The sequence below is a fragment of the Marmota monax genome, unplaced genomic scaffold (genome assembly GCF_021218885.2).
Source record: "Marmota monax isolate L192 unplaced genomic scaffold, Marmota_monax_Labrador192_F-V1.1 WCK01_AAM20220418_F8-fsc00009, whole genome shotgun sequence".
Lineage (NCBI taxonomy): Eukaryota > Metazoa > Chordata > Mammalia > Rodentia > Sciuridae > Marmota > Marmota monax.
In genome coordinates this window covers 20,442,877-20,468,673 of record NW_026694710.1, presented here as the reverse complement: position 1 = coordinate 20,468,673, position 25,797 = coordinate 20,442,877, and the positions used below count along the sequence as shown (strand labels likewise).

At 33.2% G+C, this 25,797-nt stretch overlaps 1 protein-coding gene across 2 annotated transcripts in view; it reads right to left on the bottom strand.

The window, feature by feature from the left end:
* Rab28 (RAB28, member RAS oncogene family) overlaps positions 1 to 25,797 on the bottom strand; it is an 82,343-nt gene that overhangs the window by 48,444 nt on the left and 8,102 nt on the right. For both annotated transcript variants that reach the window (XM_046423729.2, XM_046423727.2), the window contains exons 3-4: positions 23,906 to 23,994; positions 12,534 to 12,663 (exon numbers count right to left, since the gene is read on the bottom strand). In XM_046423729.2, coding sequence (XP_046279685.1) covers positions 12,534 to 12,663; positions 23,906 to 23,994 — 219 coding nt within the window. The remainder of the gene's footprint in view (positions 1 to 12,533; positions 12,664 to 23,905; positions 23,995 to 25,797) is intronic.

Below are 25,797 nucleotides of genomic sequence, written 5' to 3'. Positions count from 1 at the left end.
CAAGGAAGAAAAGGAGTACAAACAATGCAGGACAGCCTAAATATTCAGGAGGACCTAGAGGCATCAGAAAAATGGTCAAATAAAGAACAGACAGATGGAATGGAATCTTAAAGAGGATATGAGACAGCAAATTCAAACAATGAAAGAACACATTGAAAATGAATTACATAAACAGATAAAAGAAGCAAATAAGCATCTTTATCAGGAGATAGAGATTATTAAAAAAATCAAACAATAATTCTAGAAATGAAGGAAACTATAAACCAAATTAAAAACTCAAATGAGAGTATCACTAACAGAGTGGAGCAAGTAGACGCCAGAACGTCAGATAATGAAGACAAAATATATCATCTTGAAAAGAGTCTAGCCAACTCAGAAAGGCTGGTAAAAAATCACGAGAAAAACATCCAAGAGATATGGGATAAGATAAAAAAAAAAAAACCAAACTTAAGAGTCATCGGGATAGAGGAAGGTATAGAGGTCCAAAATAAGGGAATGAGAAACCTGCTGAATGAAATAATTATAGAAAACTTTCCAGAAATAAAAAAGGAAACGGATGTACAAATTGTAGATGCATACAGGACACCGAGCATACAAAATCACAGTAGACCAATGCCAAGACACATTGTTATGAAGATATCCAATATACAGAACAAAGAGAAAATATTAAAAGCTATAAGAGAAAGGAGGCAGATTACATTCAGGGGTAAACCAATAAGGTTAACAATGGATTTTTCATCACAGACGCTGAAAGCGAGAAGATCCTGGAACAACGTACTTCAAACACTGAAAGACAATGGATGCCAAACAAGAATTTTTATCCAGCAAAATTAAGCTTCAGGTACGACAACAAAATAAAAATCTTTCATGATAAACAAAAGTTAAAAGAATTTGCAGCCAGAAAACCAGCATTGCAAAGCATCTTGAGCAAAACACTACACAAGGAAGAAATGAAAAACAATAACCAAAACCAACAGTGGGAAGTACCTCAGTAAAGACAGAGGGCGGGGGGAAGCTAATCATGGAGAAACAAACCAAATTAAATAATAATAATAATAATAATAATAATAATAATAATAATAATCAAACATGGCTGGCAGTACAAACCATATATCAATAGTAACTCTAAACGTTAATGGCTTAAACTCTCCAATAAAGTGACATAGGCTGGAAACATGGATTAAAAAAACAAATCCAACAATATGCTGCCTCCAGGAGACACATCTGATTGGAAAAGACATACACAGGCTGAAGGTGAAAGGTTGGGAAAAAATATACCACGCACACGGTCCTCGTAAGCAAGCAGGGGTGGCCATCCTCATATCGAATAAAATCGACTTCAAGACTAAGTTAATCAAAAGGGATAAGGAAGGACATTATATACTGTTAAAAGGAACCATTCACCAACAAGACATAACAATTATCAATATTTATGCACCAAATAAGGGTTCTGCAACGTTCATAAAACAAACTCTCCTCAAGTTCAAGAATCAAATAGACCACAACACAATAATTATGGGTGACTTCAACACACCTGTCTCACCATTGGACAGATCCTCCAAACAAAAGTTGAATAAAGAAACTATAGAACTCAATATCACAATCAATAACCTAGACTTAACTGACATATATAGAATATATCAACCATCATCAAGTGGATATACTTTTTTCTCAGTAGCACATGGATCCCTCTCAAAAATAGACCATATATTATGCCATAGGGCAACCCTCAGTAAATATAAAGGGGTGGAGATAATACCATGCATTTTATCTGATCATAATGGAATGAAACTGGAAATCAATGATAAAAGAAGGAAGGAAAAATCCTACATCACATGGAAAATGAACAATATGTTACTGAATGATCAATGGGTGGCAGAAGACATAAAGGAGGAAATCAAAAAATTCTTAGAGATAAATGAAAATACAGACACAACATATCGGAATCTATGGGACACAATGAAAGCAGTTTTAAGAGGGAAATTCATCGCCTGGAGGTCATTCCTCAAAAAAAGAAAAAACCAACAAATAAATCAGCTCACACTTCATCTCAAAGCCCTAGAAAAGGAAGAGCAAAACAACAGCAAATGTAGCAAAAGGCAAGAAATAATTAAAATCAGAGCGGAAACCAACGAAATTGAAACAAAAGAAACTACTGAAAAAATTGACAAAACTAAAAGTTGGTTCTTCGAAAAAATAAATAAGATGGACAGACCCTTAGCCATGCTAACGAAGAGAAGAAGAGAGAGAACTCAAATTACTAACATACGGGATGAAAAAGGCAATATCACAACAGATGCTACAGAAATACAGAAGACAATTAGAAATTATTTTGAAACCCTATATTCCAATAAAATAGAAGATAGTGAAGACATCGATAAATTTCTTAAGTCATATGATTTGCCCAGACTGAGTCAGGAGGATACACACAATTTGAACAGACCAATATCAATGGATGAAATAGAAGAAGCAATAGAAAGACTACCAACCAAGAAAAGCCCAGGACCGGATGGGTATACAGCAGAGTTTTACAAAACCTTTAAAGAAGAATTAAAACCAATCTTTTCAAGTTATTTCATGAAATAGAAAAAGAGGGAGCTCTTCCAAATTCATTCTATGAGGACAACATCACCCTGATTCCGAAACCAGACAAAGATACCTCAAAGAAAGAAAACTACAGACCAATATCTCTAATGAACCTAGATGCAAAAATCCTCAATAAAATTCTGGCGAATCGGATACAAAAACACATCTAAAAAATTGTGCACCATGATCAAGTAGGATTCATCCCTGGGATGCAAGGATGGTTCAATATACGGAAATCAATAAATGTTATTCACCACATCAATAGACTTAAAGATAAGAACCATATGATCATCTCGATAGACGCAGAAAAAGCATTCGACAAAATACAGCATCCCTTTACGTTCAAAACATTAGAAAAACTAGGGATAACAGGAACTTACCTCAACATTGTAAAAGCTATCTATGCTAAGCCTCAGGCTAGCATCATTCTGAATGGAGAAAAATTGAAGGCATTCCCTCTAAAATCTGGAACAAGACAGGGATGCCCTCTATCACCACTTCTATTCAATATAGTTCTCGAAACACTGGCCAGAGCAATTAGACAGACGAATGAAATTAAAGGCATAAAAATAGGAAAAGAAGAACTTAAATTATCACTATTTGCAGTGACATGATTCTATACCTAGAAGACCAAAAGAGTCTACAAAGAAACTACTAGAAATAATAAATGAATTCAGCAAAGTGGCAGGATATAAAATCAACACGCATAAATCAAAGGCATTTCTGTATATCAGCGACAAAACTTCTGAAATAGAAATGAGGAAAAACGCCCCATTCACAATATCCTCAAAAAAATTAAAATACTTGGGAATCAACCTAACAAAAGAGGTGAAAGATTTATACAATGAAAACTACAGAACCCTAAAGAGAGAAATACAAGAAGATCTTAGAAGATGGAAAAATATACCCTGTTCATGGATAGGCAGAACTAACATCATCAAAATGGCGATATTACCAAAAGTTCTCTATAGGTTTAATGCAATGCCAATCAAAATCCCAATGGCATTTCTTGTAGAAATAGATAAAGCAATCATGAAATTCATATGGAAAAATAAAAGACCCAGAATAGCAAAAGCAACTCTAAGCAGGAAGTGTGAATCAGGCGGCATATCGATACGAGATTTCAAACTATACTACAGAGCAATAGTAACAAAAACAGCATGGTACTGGTACCAAAACAGGCGGGTGGACCAATGGTACAGAATAGAGGACACACAGACTAATCCACAAAGTTACAACTATCTTATATTTGATAAAGGGGCTAAAAGCATGCAATGGAGGAAGGACAGCATCTTCAACAAATGGTGCTGGGAAAACTGGAAATCCATATGCAACAAAATGAAACTGAATCCCCTTCTCTCGCCATGCACAAAAGTCAACTCAAAATGGATCAAGGACCTTGATATCAAATCAGAGACACGGCGTCTGATAGAAGAAAAAGTTGGCTCCGATCTACATATTGTGGGGTCGGGCTCCAATTTCCTCAATAGGACACCCATAGCACAAGAGTTAATAACAAGAATCAACAAATGGGACTTACTTAAACTAAAAAGTTTTTTCTCAGCAAAAGAAACAATAAGAGAGGTTAATAGGGAGCCTACATCCTGGGAACAAATCTTTACTCCTCACACTTCAGATAGAGCCCTAATATCCAGAGTATACAAAGAACTCAAAAAACTAACAATAAGAAAACAAATAACCCAATCAACAAATGGGCCAAGGACCTGAACAGACACTTCTCAGAGGAGGACATACAATCAATCAACAAGTACATGAAAAAATGCTCACCATCTCTAGCAGTCAGAGAAATGCAAATCAAAACCACCCTAAGATACCATCTCACTCCAGTAAGATTGGCAGCCATTATGAAGTCAAACAACAACAAGTGCTGGCGAGGATGTGGGGAAAAGGGTACACTTGTACATTGCTGGTGGGACTGCAAATTGGTGTGGCCAATTTGGAAAGCAGTATGGAGATTCCTGGGAAAGCTGGGAATGGAACCACCATTTGACCCAGCTATTGCCCTTCTTGGACTATTCCCTGAAGACCTTAAAAGAGCGTACTATAGGGATAGTGCTACATCGATGTTCATAGCAGCACAATTCACAATAGCAAGACTGTGGAACCAATCTAGATGCCCTTCAATAGATGAATGGATAAAAAAAAATGTGGCATTTATACACAATGGAGTATTACTCTGCACTAAAAAATGACAAAATCATGGAATTTGCAGGGAAATGGATGACACTAGAGCAGATTATGCTAAGTGAAGCTAGCCAATCCCTAAATACAAATGCCAAATGTCATCTATGATATAAGGAGAGCAACTAAGAACAGAATAGGGAGGAAGAGCATGAGAAGATCACCATTAAACAGGGTCGAGAGGGGGGAGGGAAAGAGAGAGAGAAGGGAAATTGCATGGTAAAGGAAGGAGACCCTCATTGTTATACAAAATTACATATAAGAGGAAGTGAGGGGAAAGGGGAAAAAAAACGAGAGTGAGAAATGAATTACAGTAGATGGGGTAGAGAGAGAAGATGGGAGGGGAGGGGAGGGGGGATAGTAGAGGACAGGAAGGGCAGCAGAATACAATAGACACTAGTATGGCAGTATGTAAAAAAGTGGATGTGGAACCGATGTGAATCTGCAATCTGTATACGGGGTAAAAATGGGAGTTCATAACCCACTTGAATCAAATGTATGAAATATGATATGTCAAGAGCTTTGTAATGTTTTGAACAACTAATAATAAAAAATAATAAAATGAAAAAATAATAATAAAATAAAATAAAATTTTTTAAAAAAGAAACTACTAAAGGGACTTAAATTATGTTAAAGAAAATGTCAAACCCCTTTTCACAAGGAAATCTGGTATTGTAACTCTGCTTTTAGTATAACCTTTATATATAATAATTAATTTCTTCTACAATTTAAAATCAGTCAGAAACAAAGTCAATTATGATTCCTTAACATTTAATAGACCTTCTCTATTGTGAAGAAGACAGAATAAATTACATACATATAGTTATAGGACTCCCCCAAAACCAAAGAAAACAAAAACTGTAATACTTCTTAGGCTAAATAAATTATAGTACTATCAAAATTGCTTGAGGTAAGCTATCCAAAGTAACTGCAAAATAATGAAATAAGATCATTGCAGCTGGGTGTAGTGGCACATGCCTGTAATCACAATGGCTTGGGAGGCTGAGGCAGGAGTTCAAAGCCAGCCTCAGCAAAAGCAAAGCACTAAGCAACTCAGTGAACACTGTCTCTAAATAAAATACAAAACAGGCTGGAGATGTGGCTCAGTGGTCAAGTGTCCTTGAGTCCAATCCCTAGTACCAAATAAAAAACAAACAAACTATTGGGTAAACAACTATCAGGTAAAACTATCAGTTTTTGATTAATGTTGTGAACAGCTCTCATTTGACATTTTCTTCCCGAGCAGTTGTCACTCACATTACCAGTATGAAGGCAAGCTTATTCTTACGATTTGGAGGTACTATTCAACCAATAAAACTTAAAATACTATCAAAATGTCATGAAAATAAAACAGGAGTGTGAATAATCGTGTAGGAGAACACCTTTGTGTGAATATTAAAAAACTTTCTCTCTTGGTATGTAGAAAGCTTTCTGTATCTTCCAGTAAGTAAATAACCACAGCTGTTTGAAAAATCTACATGTCAAGAGAAAAAACAGTAACGAAGCAGCAACAGTAACATTAGTTTCATCTGAAATACACACTTGGGCTGGTTCTTCAGGATTACTACTATCTGAACCAAAAAAGAAGCAAAGGATTAAGAGAAATAGGGGAAGGGGCAAAATGTGTGAATTTCAACAATATAAACAGAATAAATGTTTCAAATCCTCAAAAGAACTGTTTACGCTTTATAAATTACAGCTCTCTTAAATTTTAACAACGACTTTTTCACCTTGGTATAATACTGTAGGTGATAAATTTTATAGGAGCTGGTATGATTCCTTCAAGATAAGAATCAAATTAAACATTACCTATTCAAATGTACATTTCTGCTCTCTAGAGGAAATAAGAACTTTTCTAGATTCAAAAGAGTCACAGTATAGGCAAACATTTTTACATAAATTCCAATGAAATTTTCAAATTTGACACTAACCATTTTTTATATTCTTCTATTACTAAGAAAAAAAGGAAGTTTTTAAAAGTCTTGTGTTGATTTTATTAAGAACATCATCAGTAAAATCTTCAACTTAAAATTTACTTTTTTTACTAGAATATTCCCACTGAGTCCAGGGAACACAACTTAGAGAGTACATTAAAATGTAACCTTTAAACCTCCCAATGTAAAACATCACTTCCTGGGCAAAGATAGTTCTCCAAGAACAATCAATCACTGTTAAGAAGAATATACATTCCACATTGTTAATTAGTGTTGATGCACTCTTCTCTATGCCCTCATCTGTCAGGAAGATTGTTTAAAAATCTGAGTTATTAGTCTTTATTTGGGAAAGGATCTGGTTAATATCTTTAAGAGTAGAAATCATTCATCCATCCACTCTATACCGGAGCACGATAATTCCTACACCCAATACAAGTTACTGATAACCACCACCCCTTCACTAACTACACAGCTATAAATCAGAAAGAGGGCAGCTCCTATGCAACCCCTGTTAATTCTGTTTACAATCTATCCAACTGAGAATGTTAGCTAGCCCGGGAAGAAACTGGCTGATGGATCAGATAGTAGAAAGGCGTAACAGATTAAAGATAGAAAAATAACAAAATGACAAATTAAAACGCCAAGTGGTTATAAAACATGGACTGAATTTAAAATTAATGTTTGAAAATTAACATTCCTAAATTTTCATTTCATTTTATACCCTTGCCTGAAACACTGGAGAAAAATTTAAACTGTACTTCAGTGCAGATCATGGTTTTCTTTTAATTAAACATAAAATTAAAACTACGTAAAGTAAAAATGGTAGAGGTTTCTATTATGTAAGTCACAAGTTAGGAAAAAGAAGCAAATTTCCTAATTTTTTTGTATTTATTTATCCTAAAATCAGAATGTAAAATTTCTGACATTTTATTTCAAACACTAGCCAACATAATACAACTAGGATGTATTTCCTAAGAAATCCCACTGACATTATTCATCAGGGTGGAATTCAGTGGAACAGTTAGGTCTGAAGACCATCTAATAGATTCCCTATATCTAAATATGTATTTTCCTCGTTAGGAAAACATTTTCTCCGAATAACACACCCTGGGCCATAAACACTTCTAATTTCAACAGAGTCTTCATGAAAAGGCTTTTATCCATTCATTCGGTATTCACTCATTCAGGCACTGTTCTCAGTGATGAAGTCCTTAGTTTTCATAAAGCTTAAATCTGTTAGTGGAGAAAGGCAGGCAAGAAATAATGACAGATGGCAATAAGACTATACGGAAAATTGAAACATAATGACCTGAAATAAAGGATTTTGTGGGGCTCCTGTACTGAATGGTCAAAGAAGGCAACTTTAAAAAGATGACATTTAAAATGAAATGAAATGACCTATGGAGCTAGCAAAAATCAAGGGAAAAGCATTTCAAGCAGAAGAAATTCTAGTACAGATTAACTTGGAATGTTTTAGAAACAGGAAAAAAATAGAATAATGAGTCTTCAGCATACAGTGGGCAAGAAAACATGTAGAAAATGAGGTCTGGGAGACAGGGAAGGACCAGATCATGTATACCCAGCAAAACTGGATAAAGAATCTGGATTTGGGGCTGGGGATGAGGCTCAAGCGGTAGCGCGCTTGCCTGGCATGCGTGCGGCCCGGGTTCGATCCTCAGCACCACATACAAAGATGTTGTATACGCCGAAAACTAAAAAATAAATATTAAAATTCTCTCTCTCTCTCTCTCTCTCTCTCTCTCTCTCTCTAAAAAAAAAAAAGAATCTGGATTTCACTGGAAGTATGATAAGAAAATACTAAGGGTTTTGAGCAAAAGAATCATATAATTTGATTTGTCACTTGACAACTGAGTCACAGAAGAACAAAGTTAAGAGCAGGAAGACTAGTTAGGGGAATACTGTAATAGTTTACATGAGCAGTGACAGTGGTATGTTAAGCCATGGCCAAGTTCATCCATGAAGAGCCCTTAAGGGGACATAAATTAAATACCTAGAGGCTCTGCAGTTGAAGTGAGAGTGAGCCAAAACTGGAATAGCATGACTTCCACAGCCAGGAAATTAGATAGATTCTGCTCCCTGCCTTGTACCTCCTTGCACAAGTTTATATGGTTTATATGGTTTATATGGTAATATAATGGTTTACAGGTGCTTATGCAACTGAATTTGTGGCCTTTCAGACATCTCACTCTACATGGAGTGGCCAAGATCACTAAATGTCAGCTGAATTTCTGTGACAGGCACAGAATAAAGCAAATGAGCTACATTCTTTCTTGTTTTGAAATTTACCTACCAGGAATTTCTTTTTTAACTCATTATAAGTATAAGATATAAGGATGTATAAGATTTAAGGATGCTGATTCATAATGTAGTTGGTGGGGTGGGGGGAGGATTAGATGAACTCTAGATAGGGTAAAGGGGAGGGAAGAAAAGGGAGGGGGGGCATGGGGGCAGAAAAGACGGTGAAATGAGATAGACATCAAAGTACATGTATGAAGACATGAATGGTGTGACTCTACTTTGTGTACAACCAAAGATATGAAAAATTGTGCTCTATATGTATAATATGAACTATAATGCATTCTGCTGTCATATATAATAAACTAAAATTTAAAAATAAAAAAAAACTTAAATGTTTCATTTTTTAAAAATTCATCTTTATATCAGACTACCCTCTATCCTCAATTCAAGTTTAGTATTTGATATAAAAAGCAAATAATCTTATAACTTACTAAATATAAGCTCATTGCATGGAAAAAGTTCACACACACACACACACACACACATACACAAACACACACTCCTTCTACTAACTTTGGCTAAAAGCTGACTACTGCTGTTAATATTTTAACAGACTACATATATTTCTTTTCAATATTTGTTTTCTATTTAAGTTGCAAAAAACGGGATACAACAGTTAAAAAACACATTTAAGCAGATGACTATGTTTCAATGTTGAGAATAATCTAGTTTTAAATGTCTATCATATTTCTCTTGTTTTTCCTTTAGTTAATGTGTGAAGTTTTTGTGAATTTTACTGCTTTTTGGTTTTTTAAAAATATATTTTTAGTTGTAGAAGACACAATACCTTTATTTTATTTTATGCAGTGCTAAGGATTAAACCAGGCCACACGTGCCTGGCAAGTGCTCTACCACTGAGCCCAGCACTAGACCCAATTTACTGCTTTTTAATGTAATTATATTCCCAAAAAGAAAATGAATACATACTACTATATCATACTAATGTAACATCAATTTGAAAACAGAAATCATAAAATATTGAGGAAGCTCAGAGTTAAACCCCTAATATTCTTAACTGCAGAAAGATCTTTCATTACATGATCACATGAAATTGAGCTAGTGACAGATTATACAGTAAACAATATCCTGGAAAATGTTCATCTAGAATCTCTTCATTTTACATGTATAACAGTCTATGTGACTGCATACTCTATGATCTCATTCTGAAAGAGAATATTATAAAAACATGTAAGAAAGTAGTTAGAGCGAAGCCAAAAGGGGGGAAAAAACTGACTTTTATACTATTAAATCTCAAGTAAAATACTGCATTAATTTTCTGTAAAAAATCCAAATAACATATAAATGTTTATTCTTAAAACCTGGGCATGGCAACACCAGCCCAGTTCATAGCTCATTTAGTCTGATTTCCTGTCTTTGACAGGGATCAGTGGTGGATGCCTCACAAATAGCATAAACATGTAACAATGTACATAATTATGCCCCACTATACCATTATCTCAGATGGTGGTTAGATTATATTCTGAAAGAAACAAAAATGAATCCCCTCCTCCCTTTATAATTTCCCATAAATGATGGGAAACCCCCAATAAAGCATAACTTTCACCATAGTATAAGCCAATGTGTTGGTAACATGATAAACAATTAAGAAATTATCTCCTAAAATGAAAAGCTGAATCCAGAAACCGAACCTAAGATCATCAAAACTGAAGATTTGTAAAGGAAGATTTCAATGAACTGAAAAGCAACTGATTCATTTAAAAGTAATTATTTATAAAACAGATGAGAAAATTTGACATACTTTTTTTAATATCTTTTAGTTGTTGATGGATCTTTATTTTATTTTCTTATTTATATGTGGTACTAGGAATCAAACCCAGTGCTTCACATGGATGAGGCAAGCACTCTACGGCTGAGCTACAACTCCAGCCCCATTGACATAACCTTTAAAAACTCAAAAAGTACAATTTCTATCCAGATCATGCCATTTTGTGATATGTAATACTGTTTTCTAGTGAATACTATATATTTTTAACTCTTAAGAGAAATGGCATCCAAGCCTGTTTTGCAATGGTTTTAAATTAAGACTTAGATTTATTAAATGCTCATCTCAGTGTGTACAATCAGCAATGTATAAATCTTGATCTGGCTATACAGGAAACACTATTTTCTAAACAATTACAGAGAAAAAATTACTATATTTTCAAAGACCTTTGGAGAAGGTAATTCTCTGGGCAGTATATATGGGTATTGAGTTAACAATCCTTGTAGTTAGGAAACAGTTCCTGACTTACATCCTCTACTATACAATTTGAAATTTTTCCTCTCTTTCTGATTTCAAGTAAGTTGGAGAATATCAGGTCAAATCTAATATTTCATATCTGAAAGCCTTTATCAATGATTCATTTCCTGTGAACCAAATAGCAGTCCTGCACTAATTTTAGTTTTAAAATTTTATATGATATATCTCATAGCCTGAGAAACAGATATCAAAAAATGGCTATCCATAATTTTTACCAAGGACTGCTCCTCTCCTAATATAAAGCACTCTTTCTCAAAAAGAAAAACTACAAAACAAAAACCACTGAACAAACCACAAAAATTCTGAAAAGGAAGTTCATAAGTGATTGGAGCAAGAAACAATGCATATAAAATTCTATGCAGACACTGCTTCCTTCTCTAAAACAGAAGATTATTTAACGAAATATATCTCAAAACTTCAGGGACAGAGCCGAAGCTGCAATGCAATATCATAAACTCTACAGCTGTGTTGCTGTTCTTAATAGTCCATGCTGCTTCCTTAGACCACAGGAAGCCAAAACACACAGAGTCAGGACTGAACTTACCTTCACAGGAATTGGCCAAAACCAGCAGAGCAGTTATGAGAGAGCAAAGATCAAAATAGTTATTAAACAGTACATATTCATTACCACACTGTAATGCCTAAATGGGGGATTAATACGCATTTAAAAGATGTTTACTACAATATGATGTACACTACATGGTATACTGTGAATTTCAAAGAACAGATACTATTTATGAAAATAAAGTTATTGAAAAGACTGAACACACTCTTAAGAATTTTCTACTCTGTTTCCAGTTTGGAAACAGCTTCCAAAAAAGTCATATGTCTTTGTAAGTTCTCAGTTCAGGTGGCTACAACAAAATACCACAGACTGATGGCCTAAACAACCAACATTATTTCTCACAGTTTCAGAGACTGAGAAATCTAAGACCATGGTGCAGTTGACTCAGGATCTGGTAAAGGCCCTCTTCCTAGTTTACAGACGGCCACCTTCCTGCTATAACCCCACATGGCAGAAAAAGACCACCTCTCTCCTCTCTGTTCCTATAAAGGTATTGATTTCATCTAAGAGGGCTCCATTCTCTTTATTAACAACCACCCAAGAGCCCCACCTCCAATTTCCATTATGTTAGGGATTTGAGTCTCAAGATATGAATTAGGAGGGGGACACAAATATTCAGTTTACAGCAGCAAACAAACTTTACTATAAATAAGTAGTAAGAACTTACTTTTATTGCCCACCAAAGCAACCAGCGGCTGAGTTTCTGATTCTTCACTCACTTTCTTCACCACAGTATACCAATCTTCTAAATTCTCAAAGCTTTGATAATTTGTAATATCATATACTAAGAGGATTCCCTGTCACAAAAGAGGTACAGAATATTTGTAATGTACTACTTAAAAAATATTAATTATGAATATTCTTCAATTATGCTTCAGATATATCAAGTAGAATATAAAAGATAAAAATGTAGAGTTTTTATACATAAACTGACTTTATTATAAATCCTAGCACATAAATAATACTAAATGTTCTTTCAATATAAATCCAGTAATTAAAATATAATGCAACCCAGGTATAATTTTATCAAAAGTGATTTTCCTGTAAGATATGCTTGGCAAATTATGGTAAATAAAATCAGGGCTGGGACTGTGGCTCAGCAGTGGAGTGCTCGCCTCGCACATGCAGGACCCTGGGTTCGATCCTCAGTACCACATAAAAAAATAAATAAGTGAAATAAAGATAATGTGTCCAACTACAACTAAAAAATAAATATTTTAAAAAATAAAAATAAAATAAAATCATATCACACAAAAAGGAAAGGCTGCAGGTCTACAGTCCTGTCTCTCACGTTCATGAGGTCAAACATTTAAGCTTTTTAATGAATAACCATCTGTTGCTATTTTTTTAAAGAATTTTTTAAAATGGAGATTCCATGACATCCCTTGATAGTCCATTTCAGTGTTTAACACAATTTTCTTTAAATGAAAAGTCGATTTCCTCTTTTGGTCCTCTGTGCATTTGGAGAACAACTTGAGAGTATCTTCCTTATAATAACCCTTCATATACTTGAAGATAGTTAAGTAACTCCTTTACCGTCTGCTTTCCAGAGTAAATAAACTGAGTTCCTTAAACTTGCCTCAAAGGGCCTATTTTCTGTCCCTTTAATCATAGTTGTTGATTCTTCCCAGGACATACTACATATAGTTTTTTGACATCCTCTTTAAAATGAGCAATGTAAAACTGGACATGATACTGTAATAAGAGTCTGAGTAAAGCCAAATATAACAGAGAGATTGCTTCCTGCCTCTTATATATCATATTTCTCTTAATTTATCCCATTATTTTGCAGGGGAAGAATGAAAAGTATATACATACACAAAAATAACTTCCACATTCTTGATTCTCATCCAGTTTGTGGTCAAATACTTAATACAAAGTTCTGCATAAGTCTGGACTCTAATGGCATCTATGTCTACTTCTTAGAGTGAAGTACTTTTTGCATTTACTATGCATCAGATGTATGTCTTTCATTAATTCTCACAATAATCACGTGAGGCTGGCATTATCATTCCCATTTTACTGATAAACAAAGGTTACACACCAATGTCATAAAGATAGGTAAGTGGGTCAAGCCAGAATTTGAGTCAAGGACTAAATGACTAAAAACATTTCTCTGACAACTATACACCACACATTGTGCTCGGTGCTAGGGTTATAAGTTCCAAACTCTAAGGACCTCATAGTTTTGTAGCAAAAATCAGACACATAAGTAGACAAGGATATACAGTAGTCATGGCCAGTAATATGCTGGTAAATATCCAGCAACTGGCTTAGGCTCAGTGAGGCTGGGAGTGGGAGTACTATTGTACTATTTGCCAAAATTTAGGCAGAGATTGGTAAAATAGAGCCTGTGGGTTGAGTCCGGCACAGAGCCTATATGTGTAGATAAACTTTTATTAAAACATCATCATACTCATTTGTTTAAGCATTACTAATGGCTGCTTTTGTGGACAACTGCAGAGTTGATTAGTTGCAACAGAGATAGTACAGGCTACAAAAAGGCCTAAAATATTCCCTACCTAGCTTTTTACAGGAAAAGTCTGCAAATTCCTAGTCCAGATCAATGTGTCCAAAATTTTCCATTCAGTGATCCTTATAAATTTTTCAGGACTCATAAAAAGACAGAAGGATAAACTTATTAACTGATCTAGCCATCTAAACAACCCTAATACTTCTCTGATCATTCTCAATACAATTTAAGGTAAAAATATTATATTGTTTTTGATGTTATCATCATAATTAGTACCAGTTTTGATCTTCACCATTTTTGTGAAAATCAGAGAAGATTAAGAAAAGCAAAAATATTAAAATACAAAAGGAATTCTAGGACTTTCAGTTTCAGCTCCAACATATAAAAAATTGGTAAGTGATCACACCTGTCCTTAAACAAGGAAAAGTCTGGGCACAATGAAAATCAGTGACTTTATTCTTAGACTCATCAGAGAACTGAGATTGCAAGGCAAATCACCATTCTGAAATATACAGAGACAGGAGAATTCAGATAGTTATTGTCAAGATCAGCTTACCTGGAGTAGAAGCTACTAGAGGCAGTAAATGGTAATATCTAGATGTTAACTTTGTTAGCAGTTTTAACAAATTGCTAGCAATAGTGGTCAAGCTTCAGTGGAATATACTAGGGGCACATAGTCTTAGGGTTACCCCCACACCTCCATGCGTCTTACCTCCAGAAACTTGGGGAAGAGCCAAGAAAAATTCCCTCATGGCTCTGAACGGGGAGAGAGAGAAAGTAACCATTGTGAGATATTTCCAGAGTCTTATGTTCCCTAGGAGAAGGAAAGTTTCCAACTCCAGTCTCCTCTGGCCATTGTGTTTCACTAAATGGGAGAAGCTCAAATACAGTTGTAAAGAGAAAAGCTCCATGACACAGGCCACTAAAAACTGAGAATGCAGAATTCTTTCCCTTCCCCATAATTAGCCACATTACTGACAGTGTTCCAGTGTAACAGCAGTCAATGACAGCTCAAGAGCTACAAGATAGACTTCAACTAAGGAGTTCACTAAGATATCAAAAAAGGATAGGGAGAGGAAAAAAAAAAACAAGAATACTAGAATTTCATGCCTTTGACACCTATAGCTACAACACACATTCAATATGGCACAACCCAGGCCAAAACAACATAAAACCTCACACTAAAGATCTGTTTACCCAATTTTTTATCACTCAGTTCATCCTATCCAGCTTTCAGTAGGAAATTATACAGCATTCCAAAAGGCATTTTCAAGAGAAAAAGCAAGCTTCAGAACTAGAGTCTGATATGACACAGATTTTGCAATTACTAGATTTAAAATAACAATGATTACAATAAAATGCTAAGAGTTCTAATGGGAAAGACAGACAACATGCAAGAACAGGTGGATAATGTAAACAGAAAAACCGAAACTCTTAAGGAAATACTAGATAGCTAAACTACTATAACAGAAATAAAGAATGCCACTGTTGAACATATTAGTAGATAGCCTGGGACATCAGTGAACTTACAAAATTAGGTTAATAGAAACTTCCAAATCCAAAAAGAAGATGAATAAAACAGAGCAAAAACCTCAAAGAACAGTGGGACAATTCCAAGTCGTGCATCATATCCCTAACTGGAATAACAGAAGAGACACTAAAGCTTATGAAATATTTGAAGTAATAGCCAAGAAATGACCCTAATTCCACATATCAAACCTCAGAGAATACAAGTAGGAAAAATACCAACAACTGTAAAAGGAGGCATACCACATGCACAAAAGACAAAAAAAAAAAAAAAAAAAAAAAAAAACCTTGAATGAAGCCAGAGAAGAAGGGGAAAATGTCTTCTTAATAACAAGGATAAGAATTTCAGAGAATTTCTCTTAAGAAACTTTGCAAATAAGAAGAGAGTAAAGTGATGATAGAAACAAAACAACCACCAGTCTAGAATTCTATATCCAGCAAATTATTGTTCAGAAGTTAATAAGAAATAAAAACTTCTCAGAAAAGCAAAACCAAGGAATTCATTGCCTGCTGACCTGCTCAGGAGAAATGTTTTAAAAATAGGTCTTAATTAAGGGGATTGAGAGGAAGGGAAGAGGGGAGAACATGGGGAAGCACTGGGGAATGAAATCTATTAAATTATGCTATGTCCACACATGAATATATCACAATGAACTCTGCTTTTATATCATTATAATGCACTAATAAATATAATTTAAATTATAATAGTAACAATAATAGAAGATTAGTAGAGTAAGCAGATCAGGGAGAGGGAGAAGGAAAGGAAACGTGGAGGTATTTGGGAATGAGACTGATCAAATTATGCTATGTGCATGTATGAATACAGCATAATGAATCCCACTAATATATATGATTATGTTACAACAATAAAAAATATTTTAATGCTCTTCAGGGAGAAGGAAAACGATCTAAGAAATTTGAGTTCTACATAACAAAGAATGACTGCCACAAAATACCTCAAATAACACAGCAAAATGAGCAAAAAGAACAAAGCTGGAGGCACCACACTATCTGATTTCAAGTTCTATTGCAGTTATAGTAAAACAGCAATGGTATTACCCACCCTCCCCCCCCCAAAAAAAAACCTGACACAATGATAAATGTGACAAAATAACCCAGAAATGAACCACACATGTACAATTAGGTTTTTTTTTTTTACAAAAGTGCCAAGAGTACACAATGTTGGAAAAGGACAGTTTCTTCAATAAAAGGTGTTGAGAAAATTGGATAGATATGCAGAAAAATAAAACTGAATCCTTTATCTCACACTACATACAAAAATCAGCTTGAAATGAATTAAAAACATAAGCATAAAAACAGAAACTGTAAAAACCACTGGCAGAAAACAAAGGGGAAAAAAGCTTCTTGATATTTGCCTGGGCAGTATTTTGGATTTGACCCCAAAAGTACAGGCAGCAAAAGCAAAAACTGTCAAAAGGAATTACATTAAACTTTTAAAAAGCTTCTGCACAGCAAAGAAAACAACAGTGTGAAAAGAACTCATACAAATCAATAATAATTTTTTTTAAATGGGCAAAGGACCTGAAAAGATATTTCTCAAAGACAGACATGCAAAAAGTCAAAAGATACAAGAAAAATGTTTAACATTAATTGTCATAAAAAATGTAGATTAAAATTCACAAGGATGTATCATCTCAAATCTGTCTGAACCACTATTATGAAAAAGGTGGAGACTACAAATGTTGATGAGTATGTGGGCTACAGAGAAAACTTTTACACCGTTGGTGGTAATGTAAATTAGTAGTGTCATTACAAAAAACTGCATCAAGTTTTCACAAAACACTAAAAAGCAGAATTCCCATTTGATTCATCAATCTCACTTCTGGGTATTTATCATCCAAAAGACCTGAAATTAAGTTTATCAAAGAAATGTCTATACTACCATGTTCATGTCAGCCTTATTCACAATAGACAAGTTATGAAGTCAAACTAAGTGTCCAAAAACAAATGAACAGGAAAAAAATATATATGGTATATACATACAATGGAATAATACTCTGCCTTTAAAAAGAAGAAAATGCAGAAATTTATGATAACATGGATTGTACTGAAGAACGTAATTCTAAGTAAAATAAACCAGACATAAAAAGACAAATATCACATGTTCTCACTTAATATGTGAAGTCTAAAACAACCAAACTCATAGATTAGAAGCAGAGAATAAAATGATAATTACAGAGGCCTGGGGATGTGAGGAAAATGGGGAGATGATGGCCAAAGGGAATAAAATCTCCCAGTTAGAAAGGAGACACACTTTTTGTGTGAGATCTCAGCACAGCCTGGTGAGTATAATTAATAATAACAATAGTGTATTAACAAATGTTAATTAGCTTGAATTGGTCTCCACTACATCTATAAATCATTATAGCACTTCATATACCATAAATATATAAAATAATCAATTGTTGATTTATAAAAAAATAAATTTAAAAATAGAGTCATACAGAATGAGGAAGGGAGAAAGGAAGGGAAGAAAAGAGAGAAAAAAGAAGCAATAAATAAAGGCAAAATAAAATATTTTTTTCTTATTGTTAACTGATCTAAATATAATTAAAGTAATTATAACAACAATGTATTAAATGACTACAGCATATAGCATATGGATAAGTCAGATGAATAACAATGCTATCATGAGAGACAGGGAGGATGCATTGAAAATATTCTCTTTTGAAGCATCCTTACCTCAAGTGAAGCAATAGAGTGTTATTCAAGGTGGACTTATATTAGTAAAAAAATATATATACTGAAAACTATAGGGCAATCACCAAAAAAAAATTAAAGAAGAATGTTGATACACTCAAATAAAATCAAAAAAGAGAAAAAAAGGGTGTGGAAAAAAACAAAAACGCAAAGAGTAGAAAACAAACATGATAAATATTAATCCAACTAAATCAATCAAATGTGAATGGTCAAAAAATACCAGTTAAAAGACATTGTCAGAGTAAATTTAAAAAACAAGACTTAACTATATATTTGCCTATAAGAAACTCATTTAAAATTTTTTAAAAAGGTTGTCTATAAAGCAATAGGAAAATAGAAATTAATGAAAAGAAAGTTGGAATACCATATCAAGGTCATACAATGCAGAGTTTAGAACAAGGAAAAATTAGTATAACTTTAAAGACTGACAATAATGTTAGAAAGGTCTGTTTTCCAAGAATATATAACAAGTATCAGTGTATATGCAACCTAACAACAGGACATCAAAATATATGAGGGTAAAACTGATAGAACTGCAAGGAATTCCAAATCCATGGATTCATTATTATAGCTGGGGACTCCTAAACCCTTTTCTCATTAATTGACACATCAAGTAAACGGATTTTCAATAAGGATATAGTTGACTTGAAGATCACAAATAATCAACTTCATCTAATTTACATTATAGAATACTCCGTACACCATTAGAATATACTCTCTTCTCATATTCTCTTGGAACATTCACAAAGACAGACTATATTTTGGGCCTTAAAACATACCTTAACAAATTTATAACAGTAGAAATAATACAAAGCATATTCTGAAACTACAAAGAAATTAACCAGAAATCAATTTTTCAAAGACAGCTTATGAAACTCAAAATATTTACAGATTAAAATATATATATATTTATATATATGTATATATAAAACAGCAGAATGCATTATAATTCTTATTACATATATAGAGCACAATTTTTCATAAGAGATTAAACAATATATTTCTAAGTAATGTATGCATCAAGGAAATCTTAAGAGAATTTTTTTGAGTTTTTGAACTTAAGGAGTACAACTTATCAAAACTTATGAGATGCGCCTAAAGCAGTGCTTAGAGGAAAGTGTTCATTGAATGCATATGTTAGAAAAGAAGAAAGATCAACAATCTATTCTTCCACTGTAGGAAATCAGAAGAGCAGTTTTTAAAGCAAAAGAATAATAAAAATAAATTATAGCAGACACCAATGAAAAGAGAAGAACAGTACAAAAAAAAATCAATAAAACCACAAGCTGGTTCTTCATAAAGATCATTTTTTTAAAAAAAAAGAGAAAAGACACAAATTACTACTTTCAGAAATTGATGAAAGATCACTATTAATTATCACCAATATTAAAAGGATAATAAAATGAACAATTTTATGACCACAAACTTAATGATATAGATGAAATGGACCAACTGTCTGAAAGACACTTAATATCAAACTGGTAACCCCCAAGACCTCTCTACCCACCAAGCTCAGCACACACACATGACAAAAGCTAGACCTCTAAGAACTCACCTCTTAAAGGTCTAGCTTTTGTGTGTGTGTGTGCTGAGAACCTAAAACAAAATCCTAAATAACACATTAAACTCATGTCCTCAAAATAGCTAATCAAACATTATTTGTGAAATATTTTTGTATTGTAGCATGTGTACACAATCCAAAGTATTCATGAAATGGGCAATAGAAAAAAATATCAAAAAATACAAGCATGTTTAAATATGAGTTTCTCACCACATCAATCAATCCAGAATTCTTCTGATTTCTTACAGAAACTATTAGAATCCACCCAACCACAAAAAAGTACAAGTCCCTTGAACATATCTTAACATCAACTGAAGTCTGAGGTCAACCTACTTGGGGCTGCTGGATCTAATCTTCCTGGCATGCTTGTATCATCTAAACCCATCGCCATGTCTCCTGCCCCATAGACCTCTTGTTTCATTTATCTTTCTTCTGTATTCATCCCCATAATGCCCTGTGCTTCCTCTTCCCAGTTTGCCTCCAACTGTACCTTTTCATCAAATTTTTATATGACCTTGGAAATCAGATTTCAAGTTTAATACGTCCTTCTTTATCTTCAAATTCTTCAACAAAAATTTCCCTCCATTTTTTTTCTTAACTGCACTTTTCTGCTATCTTCCAAATTCCAGAGGATACTACTAACCCTTCTTTGTACACTTCACGACTCTTATATAAATAGTATATAAGGTTACTTTATATAGTACTTTGTTTTCATCTATTTCACTTATCATATCTAATAAGCATGATCAGTCAGCCAGTCAAATCAGTCAAATGAATACCATTTCCAAAGTAGGAACTGATAATTGTTTTGAAGTAACACATATTGGTATCAACACTTAATAGGCTTAACAGTGAAATATTACATAGGTTTAGTTCCGCAATCCACAGGTGCCAAAAACTATTTAACCTCTGAACTGAAACATTTCCTTATTCCAAAATGCAAAGGTTTTTTCCCCTCCCTTACTTGCAAGAAAAATGATCTACTTTAGTTTTTAGTTAGAGAAATTAATTAAGTCACACAGATTATACAACAGTCATAACAATATAATACCTGGCTGTACAGATACAACCTCTAAGAAATACCAACCCAAGAGAGGTCTCTAAATACAATCAGTTATAAATTGGCAATATCCAAATAAAGTTCATGGTAAAAGACAGCAGAGGGTTTCAGGGAGTCCAGTTTTGAGGTATGCTTTCTCCCCAGTTGTTATACAGGCACCAAACTATTTTGTTACTAGTTAACAAGTTGACTCATCTGTGTGGGGCACTGGCACACAATAGCAGTTGTGTTCTACCTCACAAATAACTATACTTCATTGAGTTTATGCTCAGTGGGGCAGTGTTTGCAAACCACTTAGATTCCAAGACAGAAAGAGCTACAAAAATGAAACATCCAGTCCTTCTCTGAGGTTTGTTATTAGCCTCTGTTAGCCACAGGTTACAGGGCACTAAACACTATGTACTGTGTGTTTGCTCCTAACCACTAGGAAAAATAGCCTATAACATCTTTCTGAAGACTCCTAGAAATTTTTTAATTAATTTAAAATCTGGAAATTTTACTGGGACATATTTCAATTCTTAGAACTAGTTCTTGTTAAAATATCTTACTAATTCTTTTTGGGTGTCAATTCAATTTGGTTTCAACGAACACTATTCAATAGACAATGGCTAAAGTTTAATGTTACTGGGGGAAAAGTGAAGAGGGTAAAATAATCAGTTTTATTTAGGCCTAAGTTAACTTCCACCCTAAAATAAGCTTCTTCCTGGATATTAATAAATGCTTTTTAAAATAGACTTGCTAGTTTAATAGGCCAGACATGGATAAGATAACTCTTTCTAATCACAACACAAAGTTAGAGAACCTAAAACAAAATCCTAAATAACATATTAAACTCATGTCCTCAAAATAGCTAATCAAACATTATTTGTGAAATATTTTTGTATTGTAGCATGTATACACAATCCAAAGTATTCACGAAATGGGCAATAGAAAGAATCTACAACTCTAAAAGCAATACAGATCTACTTTGAAGAATAAAGTATATGATTATATAATATAAAGTCATTAAGTATATTAGAATGTTTACAAAAGTATTGTTTTATGGTTATAAATAATGAATCAGCTTTTCTGTCCTAGATGTATATTTATATCTATTTTAACAAAATAAACTACTAATAAATAGGCTTTGTATATTTTACATAGCATTCACTTTTAATTTCTGGAAAATAGAAAAAAGTTATTACATTATCATTAGTTTATGACAACTCATTTCATCATCTGGAATTCTCAGTTTCCTGGTCAATTTCATGAAAATGGTCATAATTTTCTCAAGAACACTATACTACATGATTGTTTAATAAAGCAAGGTATGGGCTGATAACAGTCACAAAAACTGCAAGGTGTGAACAACATAAGGCATCAGCAAAAGGAAAAGCATCAACATGGACCTTCAAGACAGAGGCCTATACAAGTTCTAAGAGAAAAATAACATTTACTTTCTCCCAAGAAATGAAGCACATGAAAAAAGAGAATAGAGACATTTTACTAAACCTAAGGACTCCCCAAAAAGATGGAAATTCTCAAAATTTCCACAAATTTTCCTATTAAAGCCTGCTGATTGTAATCAACTATTTAATACATAAAACAATATGTTAAGGGGATGGTTAGGCAATATTGTGAACATACTAAATACCTCTGATTATATACCTTAGAATGGTTAATTTTATGTTACACTATTTTCACATCGATTCTAATTTTTATATAATAGTAATATATTTTAAATGACTTTTAAAAATAAAATAAATAAATTTTAAATGATTTTAAGTAAATAGAATTGATAAAACCCAATTCATGAACATTATATTTCCCTAATTTTTAAGAAAAAAGGATTATTTGAAGTTTATATTATTTACTCTTGAAATGCATAAAATACTCCTGTTCTTCACTAACTCTAGATATACTATAAAAATTATCCTATTTGACACCAAGAATAAAATATCATTATAAATTAGATCGGTCTTACTTTTATTTAAAAAAAAAAAAATCCTTTATGTGGCCAGAAGCTAGATTTTATGGGGCAAAGAGGAAAAAGAGTACAATTTTCAAATTGCATTTTATCAAGCACAGGAGTAAATCAAGGACTGCAACTTTCTACATATCTCTGTCCAGCCAGTTTTCTTTAGCTTCATGTCCACTTTAGTTCTAATTTGTTTAAAATGGCAAAAAAGCCAGACACACAAGTCTTATATACAGGTTTTAAAAATAATAGTGCATAAAATAGCAGGTCATATAATCACAAATGTAAATGTTAAACATAAGTAGAAAGATTTTGCAGAAAATAAGGAACAATGTAGAAAAACAAAGAAGAAGGTTTTAAGAATCAAATTTTTGTCCTTGCAATTTAAGTTTTCTCCTTTTCTATTTTTTATTATAAACAGATCATCTAATAATACCTATTTTATTATAAACAAATCATCTAAGAAATTTAATTTGACACTGCATTTTTCAACTGCTAACAATAACCTCTAGAAATATAGATGGCATGTAAGACGTTAAGAGTTTTCTAATTCCTACCAATTCCCTCACCCAAATCATTCCAAACATAATTTGGGGAGAATGAAACCAAAGGACTGGCACAAATGCAAAATGAGTCTCTCTCATATCAAGGAAAGATTAAGTTAGAAAGAGCATGTGTGTGTACATTTTTATAAGAAGAGTATTGTCAGTAGTAGAATAACCATAGAATTTATGTCATACCTGTGCTCCATAGATATATTTATCCAACATCTTTCCTCCTATTGTCTGCCCTCCTATATCCCAAAGTTGAAGAGTAACATTCAAGTTTCCTAGAATATAAAAAAAGTACATAAAAAGTTAAGTAATATGAAGCAACTGAGCGGAGTTTCACAGAACACCGAGTCACAATGTTAAACTCTGAACCTAATGTGCCTTTTATTCTGAAAAAAAATATTTGGAACTATGAAAATAGTGTTGTCAAAGAAGTCATAGTGGAGAATCTAGGTTTATGCCTTTATTCATTTCCATGGAACCACATTTATTCTTCTTCAAAACAAAATTAAGTACGCTTTAATTTATGAACTTAAGCCCTAAAAAAAAAACACAAGAAATATTCTGAACCTTAAAAAAATGTAAATATTCTCAAAGAATAGAACAATAAAGCACATGTGCATGGAGTAAGAAACATACTTTAAAAATAAAAATTAAAGCTTGATATGTTAACCCACATGAATTTTGCTGTCAGTTCTAAAACTCACCAAAAAAAAGACTATAAAAATGCATCTTAATTTCAACTCAAAGAAATATTTTTATTTGAAAGTCTGCTATATACTAATGATAAACAATCAAAAATTATGTTTTCAAATTTAACCTGTAAAATATGAACACATTTGGTGACCCTGGTCAGAAATGATATGATACCCAGACCCAGTATATTTCTAAACAAGATACATTCATACATATTCAAAGTATGTCCACTGAAACAGATTATATGTGCTTCAAAGTCTTGATAATATACTGTGATTAATTCTCTTCCCCCATGCAAGCACTATAAAAACATCCTAAAACACTAATTAAAAAGTAATCTTTAAAATTCATTTGTGCAGTTTGTAAAATATTTGGGTGAAGCAAAATGTGTGCAATAAGTTATTTCCTCTCATCAATGCAACTAATCATTGAGCTATAAAAGTGAATGACCATGTCCAATATGCATTTAGCTTAACCCTTCAAACTATTCTGGCTCATAGCACTATGTTGTTCTCTTCAAAGTCTCAACCAGCATCTTCTAAATGACTTGCAAATCAGGAAAATCCACATAAAAACTGAGAAAATGACCCCACTTCCAAAACAAAAAGAATTATAAAGACAAGAATTTTTAGGTCAATGTCAAACACTAAAAAAAAGAGAATGCTAGTCATATCATTTAACTGAAAAGAAAGTAAGACATTGGATTAACCAGCAAAATTTTACCCTTACTTCTAAATTTTGGTGGGTTTGTATTACAATCTTTCCATTGTTTGGATGTAGGCCTGCTCCATCTGCCACCGCACAGAGGATTTCCAGGAAGAACTTCCATTAGCATTAATGAGAGCTACTGAAGTTTATCACCCACCATCATTCTCAAAGAAACACTTTCAACGCTCACAGAGTAATGAGTGAAACGGTATTAAAGCCCTATGAATGCAAAAACCAAAATGTCACAGACTAAGACTTGTCCAACAACCTACATAAACCCAATTTCTTAAAAAATCTAAATTTTTGGAGAGTCAAACCAAAATAGTAGTGTTACAGAACACTGTCTCAAATTTAGTAGATGAGAAAGCTAACCTCAGTAAAGGTATATGTTTCAGAAGTCCCTAGATAAACAGACAGTAATCCATTCATTTTATTTGAAAAACTCTTTACAGGCATTTGTTTATATCAAAAGACAATGTTTAACTCTTATAGTGAGTAAATTATAGAGTAAAACTATAGGCAATGCTTATTAATTGCTAAAGGGTATTAAATCCAATTTCTTCAAGGTCAATAATCCCTATTACTTAACCTCACATCAAGATAATATAAAGCTTTTTGCCTTTTTTTTTCTTTATATTCTAATACTAGATCCTATCTGAACTAGATATTGTGAATAT